A 12,937-nucleotide genomic window follows, 5' to 3' on the forward strand; every position below is an offset into this window, starting at 1 on the left:
AACTCGTATTTTAATACGAGTTTATACTACTATGATATGATATAAACATAATTAAGGTCTCATATTTATCCTATAAAAGCTTATTTTTATTAGTTTAAGAGCACATGATTCAATCAGCTCTATTTAGTATATAAAAAAGCATTGACTCTATGTTCTGGGGCTGATTTTAAGATTTTAAAATTGAGACTTGGAGAAAATTAAAATATATTATTATACATTGACAGGTATTCATGACTTAATAAAGGCAGGAGAGATTACTTTAAAATAAAGTCAGAAATATAAACAGAATTATGATTAAGAAATGTACTTACCCCCCACCCAATCCAATGCCTTGGTATACACATTATAAATCATTAATGAGCTTATACGGGTATGTATGTTTTGAGTATACCTTCACCAAAATAATTCTCAGCTAACCTACTTACTTACCTGCTTATCTCCTGGCAAACTTAACTGGAAGCAAAACTAGACTTCAGAAAAAATTACTAAGTACTGTACGGGCAGATATAGGGGTACACCCATACATGTTCACCCGGCCCCAGCCACTTCAGGCCCTCACTTTTTGGCTAAGGTTTAAAAGTTCACTAAGAGTTAAGACTTCTCTAAGTGTGGGACGGGAGCAGAGTTTACCTACTGGGACTTAAGACAACAGAATCAGTATCGTATTTAGGGTCAATACATACAGTTATATTTTTCTTAGAAGCGTAACTATTTGAGTTTTTCTGGGTTGGCTGTTTTACAAGCTATTTTGCATGCTGTCCCCCAACCCCCCACTGCAGAAAATTAGTTCAAAATCTGTATGATCACAGAAACCCCAACAGAGAACTCAATCTGCCAAACTGGCTTTATATGAGAAAACTTATGGCACGAGCTAATGCCCTTCTCAAGTCCTAACCTGCAGTTGCTAAGCCTGCAGCATTGTCATACCTGACTCAGATACCAGCGGTACATGGGAGAGTCTGCTCCTGGCCCTTGTTAGGGGCCTCCGAGGGTAGTCTTCATTAGACTGCACGGCACAGCTCTCAGGCTGGGAGCTCCCCCTCCTGTCCTCACCTGTAGCCCCAGAGCCACTCCCATTAGTCCTCTCATCATGTGCTGGGCCTGAAGACCCCCCTTGTGGCAGAGTCCTAAAGGAAAAGGCGGATCTCGTACCATCCGGGCCATTCACAACACAGGCTCGGCTGGTTGAAGGACGTTCCTCATCAGAACACCTGCTAGTTCTCCTTTGGGATTCCTGGGGCCTGTGACAGCAGCATCTGGGGCAGACAGAACTCTCTGCATCTCCCTCCTCCATGGCCTCAGAGTCCTCTGACCCACCGGGGGAGCAGACACACTGCCTGGACACATCCACTTCTGTAGGGCTAGGCTCGGAAGAGCCGCCGCTGTTCACCGTCCTTACAAAGTCGGGGCTTTGAGAAGCAGTGCTGTGTGAGCTGGAGTTTCCCACTGTGCTGGCGGTGGTGCTGCTGCAGCTGGGATAAACATCCTTGTTTTTTTTCTTTTCAGGAATATCCCTAGCTGCTTTCATATCGGCTTTGATCTGCTCACTGGTGACCTGACAGCCTTTCTCACAGCTGCTTTCCTCGAGGGGAAACTGCTTCGACTGGCCCATCTGATGGGAGTTGTACCTCTTTCGAAGTGGAGTCTTGCCTTTTCCACTTACTGCTTACAGAAAAAGAAGAATGGCCCGAGGAAAAGAAAAGATTTCAGTACAAATTCTGGACAAAAGGCAAGAGTAAATCTGGAACAGGAAACAATGAACACTAATTTTCCTAAAGTATAATGGCGACCACATCACTCAGCTGCTCAAAAATTCTCTCCAGCTCCCTCGTGCCTACCTGGTTTATACTCCTTAGCTCAGCCCTCAGTGCTCACCATAATCTAATTCCAAACTAACTTTCCATTCCTGTCCCCTCTATACGCACTCTACACTCCAGCCCAAACTTTTCTCTGAATTGTCCCTGCCTTACCACCTTGGGGCCTTTGTTCCCATCAATTCTTCAGCCTTGGACTTCTGGTCAATCTCTTTTGCACCCCCACCCCAAAGCCATTGTAGTATATGCCCTGTAATATTATTATCTATGTTTCTGACCTCTTTAACCAGACTACAAGTGCCCTAGAGACAGATCATGACTTACTCACCTCTGTATCCCTCATAGCACCTAACACAGTACCTGGGGCACAGTAAGGCTCAATACACAGACATATATAGGAATACTTCAATAAAGTTAAATCTGGCTGACAGGTGATCTAGTTTCTAAATTCAGAAACTGAACTTTCTAGGAAGTATTAGGTTTAGTCAGCTGGTTACATTACTTTTCTAAATTTCAGTTTCCATAAAAGCTCCTTTCAACCACAGTGTAAAGATATCTGAACTTTTTAACAGGAATAAAATAAGAATTGAGTAATCAGTCAGTTAGTAAGTTATTCCAGATCTAAAGAATTGAGCTTTCCATATACAGAAGTGTATCTATATTTCAGGTTCAGTGTTAAGTGTATACTGAACATTCAAACATATTAAGGAGTGGGGCACCCAAGGAAAAATGCGTGGACAATTTTAAAAAATCTCATCCTTTGCTCAAAAGTGGTAAGCACATGGTTCTGAGAAACAAAAGGGAAGGAAAGACAAGGAAGAAGCATGAACCTAAAAGTTAAGAGAATTATAGTTTCTCGGTGAGGCCAATGGCAGAAGCCTGTTGACTAGATTTCAAGGGAGACAGAGGTTTCTAAGAACATACTTTAGGACTCCCTCAAGCACAGCTAGCCACATCATTCCTTGAGCACACTGGACAGACGGGCACCTGGGAAAAGGTGGTTTCTCACTGCTCTGGAGGCCTCAATTGTCATCCTTCACATGAGGCCCAGGCCTCTCCCTAAGCCCTGATGCCCTGATGCCACAACTTCCTAAAGCCTCCAGCGTGGGGCTCACAATGCTCACGTCTTCTCTTCTCCGAGCCCTGACTCCACAGTCTTTTTCCTGTGCTCCACCTGCTCTCGACAGCACCATTCACAGTCCCCTCTCCCTCGGGCTACTGCTTTTCTTGCTTCCTGTCACATTTCATAAGGAATATTAACTTCACCCCAAGTTGTGGCAGGGACACATTATATAAAGGCCAACGTATCAGTTCTCATGAGGACTCCCACTAACAGGCCAGAGTAAGACAGCCTCTCACCTGACAATTCCCTGGACTGCAATGACTCTCCTGTTTTTTCTTCACGCTCAGAGTAACGCCGAGCACCATTTTTAGGAATCCAGACTTCTTGGAGTTCCAGACTGTCTTCCTCATCATCACTCTCTGAATCGTGAACAGTAATTGGGGTTGGTTTTACTACACGCTGAAGACCACTGGGTCCTAAAACAAAGCACAGGCCAAAAGTTACTTTTTGCCCAAGAAAGGCTCTCGCCCACAGTGCTGCCTCCAGGGATCTGGGATCACAGAAATGTTTTAGCTCTATGTAGCCTCCCCTATCACTCATTTTAATGGAATATATACTTGGATGAGATACTGTGAAAGCACTTCAACTCTAAAGCATTATGTAAACTTTAGGTATGACTAATATGCCAACCAACATTATACATTTCTAAAGGCAAGTTAAAATAGAACATCATATGGCATCCCCTCTTCGGGACCTTCAATATTTGAACAAGTCACATAAATCATCCTAAAAATAATCAAAATCACAGTCATAATAATCATTTAAAAAAATGAACTAGATATTTTCCCAATTTTATAAATGTATGAATGAAGGCAAAGCAAATGAAAATGAACCTCAGACATCTATGGGACTGGTGAGAACTCTTCTTAACTGAGTAAAGGTCTATCTCATTGGCTGTAGCAGATATGTTCTTGAAAGGCTAGATGCATGTTACAGTTTGGTTATTTGAGTATTTCTATTCATGCAAAAAATGCTATGCTTTATCTGCTTGGCAGTACATGTTGTAAGCCTCTAGCTCTTATGACCCAATTCTCTCTGACAAGTGACTGATATTCATTCCACCAATAAAATGTAAGGCTCCAAGGAACCTTGCTTGTCTTTGTCCTGTCACATTGTACGATGCCTGGCACAGGGTAGGCACTCAATAAATACTTGTTGAATAAGTGACTTCATCTGTAAGATACTTAAAACAAGGGTAGTTATTTTCAATTCAAAGACAAGGTAGACTTCCAACAGACTAAAAGTAAGAAAACTTGAGTTCTGATCTCAATTCTGTCCCTTGATCATAGACTGAGTAGTCTTGAGCAAATCATTCACATTTCTGAAAAAATACTGGTTTTCCCATCTGTAAAACGAAGGGCTGTATTAGGTAATCTTTAAAAGCTTTATGACTCTATAGTGCGCCATAAGTCACCTAATGGCAAACGGAGACTAGATCTTGGTCTGTTTACTAAACCAGGTCAACCTCTCCTCCCCACAAAAATGAAGGGAGAGGAGAAGCAGAATATTTAATCAGGTTATTTATTTTCCCATCAACAATTTGAGTGCTTTCTTTTTCTATACACACACAAACATGCAAGTGCATATGCCAATATAAAAAAAGGAGTTGTTGCCGTAGTTACAAAAACTCAAAACCAAGCTTTTATTAAATACACATACACATGCAGCAAGGCGAACATCAATATAATACAGGCCTCCATAATAGAAAGCATGTAAGACACCGTTAGCTGTAATGTCAAAAAACAATCATTCTCAGTGTTTTACTTCTTCATTAGAGTCAGGCCCTAGTTTTCAGAACCATGAACGTAGGAAATCACATGATTACCTGCTTGTTCCTCGTCAACATCCACAGGAATAACTGCCTGGCTGTGAGCTGGAGTCTCATGTCCACTCTCAGGCACCACCTCTCCGTCTTCTTGCACCATGTCTTCCATCTCATTCAATGCTTAAAGAAAAATAAACACAGTCAAAGTAAAACCAGGAAAGGTCTACAAAAACCAAAATGGCAGGCAAAGCTGTGACACCCCTGAGAAATGAACAGCTCTGTGATTATTAGCCCCACTCTGGAAGAATAGCATATGATTGTGCAACAATAGACATTAACAAGAAGTGTCCAATTATTCTATAAGAGAGGAAATCATGGATGGGAAAGGACCACTTGGTGGAGAAATTTCATCACTGTAGGATAAAAGCAGGGAGAAAGGCACACAGCTGAGAGAAGAGAGCACCATGTTCATTCCTGAAGATGTTACCAGGGAGGGCAGTATGAGGCAACTGTTTGTCTCCCTCTAAGCTATTAGCGTGAAGATAGTGACAGCCAGCCACTGGAGACCTTATGATCATCTTATAAGCAATTAATCTTGTAGTGTCTGCTAGCTAAACCAGGATGTATTGGGCAGGCAAGTTCAAACTGTATGTTTCTTTTCCTACTCCCTAGAGGCTACGGTATCATTTTTGGCTAATGTGTGGCAAGCATAATTAACAAATACACTAAGTACATTTTTAACATTTTAACATCACTCAAATGTTTTATTTGCACCAAAGTCTTCACTAGAGTGCCTATCACTGAATAGGAATGAACATACGATTTTATTTATATTTTTGCAGAGGATAAGTACAGCAAACAATTTCACACTGATAAGCTTCAATCAGTTTACTATATCTTCCTAAGATAAAATGGTCACTTTTCCAAGAGGACCCCAAATAAAATAATTCCTGGCTTTGCCAGCTTTTTACAAGATTAAATCCAAATCCCTCAAGTCAGTACTCAAGGTGCTAAATCCAGCACCCTCCTACTCGCTAAGCCTGTGAGCCTGAGCTCAGTTTACTCAGGACAGCACCAATACTATCCTTCCCCTGCACGGCTCACTCACTACCCAGAGGGCAGCGGAGACTGTGTCAACCTTCTTCCCTGCTACACCTCAAGGCCTAGGGATGCCCGATAACTACTGCTGGAAACACCCCACCCACCCCTGTGAGTGAAATGAATAAACCAACACAAGAGAAAACAAGATCCTGTTTCTGAAAGAACTAAAGAATTTACTTAAGGAAACAAGACAAATTCATAGAGTTAACAAAGAAAACAAGGCAAAATATGATTAAGCCAGAGAGACATCATTCAGATAAATGCCACTGGAATCTACAATGGAAAGGTCTGAGACTTCATGGAGACAATGGGATGTGCTTTGGTCTTTAATATACACAGCAGCACATTCCCCATTTATGTTCGATCTTCCACCCCAAATTCCTGTCCAGCTCTAGCCTTCAAGATCTACATTTCATTTAATGCCAAAATGAGGACTGACCTTGCCTAGAAACCTTCCATATAAAAGCCAATCAATTTTCTTCTTTCATTCAATTCTTATGAATAATTACGAACAATCAGTAATTAATGTGTACATACTCATACAGAGAGTACATCAGGCTCTATGCTAAATACTTTTATACACCTTATTTATCTCTTAAAGCAATCTTATGAGGACATTATTACTAGTCTCATTTTTGCAGTTGAGGAAACTGAGGCTTAGAAACTAAGGCTTAAAACTTATCATCATAAGAAAAAAAAGATATTGTAACTCTGTATGGTGACAGATGTTTACTAGACTTATCATGGTCATCATTTTGCAAAATATACAAATATCGAATCATTATATTGTATACCTGAAACTAATATGATGTTTTATGTCAATTATTCCTCAATAAAAAAAAAATAATAAAGTGGTAAGAAAAGACATCTCTGAGATTAACATTTAAGCTAAGACCTAAATGTCAAGAAGGAGCCAGCCATGCAAAGATGGAGGGAGGGACATCCTAAGAAGAGGCAGTAGTTAAGTGTAACAGTAGGTGCCAGTGCGGCATGTTCAAATATGGTGTGCGAGCTTGGGAGCAGTACAAAGTGCAGACAGGCTGGATCATGTAGACTTTATGGCCCAAATCAAGAAACTGGACTTTTTTTCTAAGATAGTGGGAAGCTAGTGCAAAGTTTTAAGTAAGGGAGCAACATTGTCTGGTATATGTTTTAAATGCCCTGGCTGCTCTAAGAACCAGTTTTAGCTGAGCAAGAAAGTAGTGAGACCAGTTTGAAAGCTATTAAAACATTTAGGTAAAAAGGGCCTGGTACAGGGGCTGGCCCCGTGGCCGAGTGGTTAAGTTCGCGCGCTCCACTGCAGGTGGCCCAGTGTTTCGTCGGTTCGAATCCTGGGCGCGGACATGGCACTGCTCGTCAGACCACGCTGAGGCAGCGTCCCACATGCCACAACTAGAGGAACCCACAACGAAGAATACACAACTATGTACCGGGGGGCTTTGGGGAGAAAAAGGAAAAAATAAAATCTTTAAAAAAAAAAAAAAAAAAAAAAAAAAAAGGGCCTGGTACAGTCATGGTACAATGGAAAAGAAGAATGTAGAAGGACTGGAGAGATGTTTTAGAGATGGTCACAAGACTCGCTAAAGGACTCGATGCTGTGGAGAGCAGGCAGGTGGTAGTAAAAAAGGATAAACATCTTAATTTATGTCTCCAATAATTAAATGAGATGCTCGTACCTTTGGGCTAGGGAAGGTGCAAGTGATTCTTGGTTTTGATTTTTTTCTTTGTTTAAAATATTTTATCATGAGGGCGGTACACCTTTTTCAGAACAATTTTAACTTACCAAAATTATCTAAGCTATCTTTTAACCTAGTATCAATGTTTACCTGATGTTTTGTTCAGCTGAAATGTAATTTCAGTTGTAAAAAAGAAATACAATCATAAACCTTAATGGATGTGAGCTGGTTTTACAAATATATTAACTGCTCTCTTTTATATAAAACCTGATTAGGAATTTAAAACTTTCATTAAACATTGTAAAATAAAGGAGAACTCATTGCTTTTTAACAAAATAATTTGCATGCAACAATTTCTAGGATCACAAATACCATTTAGTGGTTGACAATTATCTGCCCCAGCACATAAAACAAAATGCATTTACCGGGATTTTTTTCACATTGTAGTTCACTCTCAGACTTCAAAAATAAGAGTTTTCCATAAATCAGAGGTTCTCAAAGTGTGGTCCCAGCCCCGCAGCATCAGCATCACCTGGAAGCTTGTTAGAAATGCACACTCTCTGGCCCCTCCCTAACCCACTGACTCAGAACCGCTGAGGGGGAAGCCCATCAACTTGTGTTTTAAGCAAGTCCTCCAGGAGATTCTGATACACTCAAGCTTGAGAACTACTGCCAAAAATAAAAGCTGCAAAGCAATTTTACTTACCGGTTAATGTAAGTTAATTTGGGGGGTGGTAGAAAGGGAAGGGAGCAGCATGCCATTTTTAAAAGCAGTAAGTACCTGGGATTTATGTTTTAAATCAAGACAGAAAATTAGTTAATGACATATAGGCAAAACTATGCTTTGTGGTTATAATTACTCCAAAAGTAATTATGTTAAAATAATTTGGCAATATGCTTCAGCAATTACAGAGGCATGATTTTGATCACACGGTAATTTTCTGAGGCAAATATGAATTGTTAAAAAATATGAACACCTCTTCCTTTGTTTTAGAGTGCTGCAAAACGCAGGTAATAAACCTACAGTTTCAGTTAACATAACTGGCCCACAGGGAAGCATTCTAAATCTTAAGACTCTCGGCGTACAAATCTAATAAAGATTATATCCCTACCAAATCATACAATTTTTGTAAATTAATACAGTACTCTGTAAAAATGAAATCAATTTTTGCTGGAGCCACATATTACTTTAATGATAATCTTCACCAAAAAACACCATGAGCTATTACAGTAGTTTGTAAGCAAAGCCACTTAACTTACACAAATTAAACGGCTTTTAAAATTATACAATGCCCTTCTTTTAAAGTGAGTTACATCACGTGAGCTGCTGAAGTAAAACACGACAGGGCAATAAAGAGTGGGTTGGTGCTTCATTCTGGGACTGGTCCAAAACCAAGTAGAGGCCCAGGAATGAAAAGTTTTAAAACTCTACATTAAGGAAAGTCAAGATGTCAACACCAATTTTAAACTAATTTTTAAAATATTGTTGGGGCTGGCCCCGTGGCCGAGTGGTTAAGTTCACGCGTTCCGCTGCAGGCGGCCCAGTGTTTTGTTGGTTCGAATCCTGGGTGCGGACATGGCACTGCTCATCAAACCACGCTGAGGCAGCGTCCCACATGCCACAACTAGAAGGACCCACAACTAAGAATATAGAACTATGTACTAGGGGACTTTGGGGAGAAAAAGGAAAAAAAATAAAATCTCAAAAAAAAAAATATTGTTAAATTGGTACCCAAAGAGTAGTAGCATCCATGTTAGTCACTTTAACTAACATTAATTCCTATTGATCCATTTTATTCTGAATCCCTGTACCACTCTTCATTTATTTTTTAAAAATATTTTTCTTTCTTTTATTTGAATTCTTTCCACTCCTAGTTTTGATCAAAAGTCACATAGCCATTCTCTAGCTCCTTATCTTTTATTCAAAAGAATCAATCTGATGTGTATGTAATAATAAATACAGATAAATATATTGCCAACTTCAAGAGACCTGTGGAACCTAAGGTTTTACAGCAATCTAATCTTCATTTCTCTACAAATGCTGCCATGATCTTTGGTATTCTTAAGCTTCCTCTTGTTGAAGCTGTTTAACTCTTCAATCTTGACTTTTAGGTAGTTCATTCCTTTGCTTCTCAGCCTTTAAAAGCATTTGAAGATACTGTATTTGACAATACTGTACATCTCAAGTATTTGTTTTGTATGCAAGTCTCTCAACTACTGAAACCTTAGTTTCAAATGTTAGTAGATTTAAGTTCCAGTGTTCTCTCTTAAATCAAATACAGTATTCTTGCACGGTTTGGTCCCTGCTGCACCAATATGTGATTTCACAATGCAAAGTATTCTCCATGCTGTACTCAGAAGCCTACGGCCATGTAAATTTCCAGTAGAGTCTATAATCTGTCCAGTACATCAACTCCAACCACAGCTGGGGATTCATAGGATTTAAGCAACTTCTGCACTGCAGCTACTATAACAGTTTCCCATGGATGGTCTGTATCCTCTAAAGTCCAGATCCTTATGGTACCAGTGACCATAAGGCACTCAGGTCACAACAAAGCAAAGAGAGAGTACCTGACCTCACTCCCCCTTCTCTACCCCAGCACCTGCTGCCTCTGCACTCTTGTTTTTGTATTTTGTGGGGAGGGTGTTGGGGAGAGATTTAGCCATAAACTTGAAATGCCTAAGAGTACTCATGTGGAAATAAAAAACATGAAGTTGGATATAACTGCAACTACTTCAAAAAGTAGAAAGATCAAAGCTAGAAATAAAGGTTTAGAATTCATTAGCATATAGTTAGTACTGGAGCCGTGAGACTGAATGAACTCATCTAGAGACAATGTATAGAGAGAACAAGGGAGATCAAGGACAAAAGCGGAACAGAAGACATGGTGCAAGCAAAGGAAACTGAGGAGGTATGTCCAATGAGATAGCAGGAAAATGGTTTCAGAGATGCCAAGAGAAGAAAATATCTCAGGAATGCAGAAGTGGGCAACAATGATAAATGCTGCTGAGATGTCACATAAGATCAAAGTAGAGAAACGACCACTAGCTTTCATAAGGGAGTCACCAGTGACTTTGCCAAGAGCCAAAATGGAGAGTTCTCTGGAGAACCCATGAGGTGAGAAAGTGAAGACAATGCCTACAGGTCAGGACCTGCATAGTCAGAGCTACCCTCAAGGAAATTACGCTCTATACACAGTATGCTTTCCATCGTAAAAGCACTTACATAACATCAGGACACCCTATTTCTCATTAATTACTGTGCCCAACAGAATGGGTGAAGGAGCAACAACAAAAAACTGGTTACAAGAGATTCCTTCTCCAGTTCTTAAGGGTCAATTGGGAAACTGGAAAATTTGGTAAGGAAACAATTTCACTTCATCCTCACTCATCAACAGAGGGGCAGTTAAAGCCCAATAACACATGGGTTGGCATATAGCAGGTGTTCAGTCACTATTAAAGAACTGGATGGGTAACTACATAAGCGAAGGCCAATGGATCTTTATTACTCATGTACTTAATTTGCTGGGTGGTTGCAAAGACTTGATGATGAAACCTATGTGAAAGGTGCCCAACACAATGTCCAGCACAGGACTGGTACTCATTTTTTGAGTTCTTGGAACATCCAAACATTGTCTTCACATTCAAGTTCAATGCACTCATATTGGTCAGGGAGATATTAAAGATGCTCCTTTGCCTAAATCCTGAAAGTTAAATCTCATTTAAGCCAGGCCTCTAGGGCTCATTGTACCCTAATTCCCAGAGCATCTATGAGTCTTTCCCATTCTTCAAGTACCCTTAGAGATTCTATGGACAAGAGGCATCACAAAGATAGCTTTAAAGCAAGCAGACAGGGAAATGTCATCTATCCTTTCATTTGCCTTGCCAGCTAGGTCCCCCAATGTGTATAGTGACAAACTGAAATGGGAGAAGGGAACAGAAAAGTCAGAGAAATATGATCCAAAGTAAAAATCATTTCTATCTGGAGCTCACAAAAGATCTGGGTTACCGTCGGCTGCAAACTGCTGCTCTCCTGGCTGCAGGTCTTGCCGGAAGTCATTCTCCTCATCTGAGTCATCTGGGTGATGGTGATTGTTGTCATGGATGTTGGCATTATTTTGGGCATTATTATCATTGTCATTGTTGGAGTTCTGGTTACTCACAAGGGCTGAGGAAACCCCAATTCCTGTGCCTGCACTCAGACCAACTCGAGCACAGCCCTAACGCAAGACAAAACCACAAGCTTATTAATTTGGGTTAGTATAGAACAATTCACTTTTAATATTCCTTCATTTCATCTTTAAATAAGAATATTTACATATAGTACTTTATTTATGAAATACTTTCACATACGCATAAAGGACCTCCTTTAAGGCTCACAATACTTCAAGCAAGATAGTGTTATTGGTCTTGCTTTACAGATGATGAGATGCACAATGGGAAGAGATCTATCCAATAGCACACAACTAATAAGTGGTAGAGCTAGGACTTGAAACCCAGTACACTCTGACCTCAAATCCCGAGCTTTCCGCAGTGAGAGTGGGAGCATAAAGTTTTATTGTTAAGTAGTTTTAAAATAACATTTTATACAACTGGGCAACCTCAGATTTCCCAGGGTATACAACCAATAGCAGGAAAGTGAAGCATTTCCAAAATAAATTTCTCACCCTTATTCATATTTTGGGTTCCTAATTAGAGACTTAATCTCCCAACTAATTACTCCGAGTAATAATTTTTGTCTTAGGTCAAATTTTCACCTTTGCTCTTACCGTACCTTCAGTTTACAGAACTGACGGAGACAGCTGTCCACTTACTTTTTTCTTTCCCTACTCTGGAAATCCCTTAGTACTCATTTACAAGAACAAGAGGCCATGCATTATTACAACCTATGCCTTCACTGAGGCTGGAAGTAAAAAGTCCAATTATAACACTGTGAAGGCATATTATTAGAAAGAAAAAAACCCACTCAGGTTGTTTTCTTCCTTGAGTATCAAAATAAATAAACAAAAGCTCTCTCAAATCTAACTTACTTTGGGTGGTTCACGAAACATCTGGTCTAGTGAAATAAACTCCAGGCTGGGCAATAATTCAATAAACTGACCGAAAGAGTCCAATTTCAAAGCATGGCATCGCACTAAGTTGATATCAACCAACCGAGTCCATCTTGAGTGGTCTGTTGAAGGAATGATATGGCCAGAGAGAATTTAAGTAATACTTTCTCCATTACTGATGAATTTTGCTATAGGTCACAAAGACTTTCAAATCCTTTTTTCTTTAAACAACTTTTATCTTATGATCTTCTCTAAAGCTTGATGACTCTAAACTATGACGTTTCCTTACGTAATTTCATCGTGAGAACCAGATGGCTAGGGAATCATTAACTTGAAATCCAGTCAGCCTTGATTTAAATGTGATCCTCAACAACCTACATGCCTATTCAACAACAGAACACTAGTTA

At 39.9% G+C, this 12,937-nt stretch overlaps 1 protein-coding gene across 16 annotated transcripts in view; it reads right to left on the reverse strand.

Moving 5' to 3' along the window:
- Positions 1-12,937, reverse strand: part of FBXO38 (F-box protein 38) — a 55,405-nt gene that overhangs the window by 12,812 nt on the left and 29,656 nt on the right. For 6 of the 16 annotated variants that reach the window (XM_070569233.1, XM_008523324.2, XM_070569236.1 and 3 more), the window contains 5 exons: positions 12,510-12,652; positions 11,489-11,699; positions 4,763-4,882; positions 3,174-3,353; positions 1,153-1,662 (listed from right to left, as the gene is read on the reverse strand). In XM_070569233.1, coding sequence (XP_070425334.1) covers positions 1,153-1,662; positions 3,174-3,353; positions 4,763-4,882; positions 11,489-11,699; positions 12,510-12,652 — 1,164 coding nt within the window. Of the gene's footprint in view, positions 1-927; positions 1,663-3,173; positions 3,354-4,762; positions 4,883-11,488; positions 11,700-12,509; positions 12,653-12,937 lie in introns of all 16 variants that reach the window. The other 10 variants (XM_008523321.2, XM_008523320.2, XM_008523318.2 and 7 more) reach the window with 2 other exon arrangements.

The sequence above is a fragment of the Equus przewalskii genome, chromosome 13 (genome assembly GCF_037783145.1).
Source record: "Equus przewalskii isolate Varuska chromosome 13, EquPr2, whole genome shotgun sequence".
In the NCBI taxonomy this organism is placed as follows: Eukaryota; Metazoa; Chordata; class Mammalia; order Perissodactyla; family Equidae; genus Equus; species Equus przewalskii.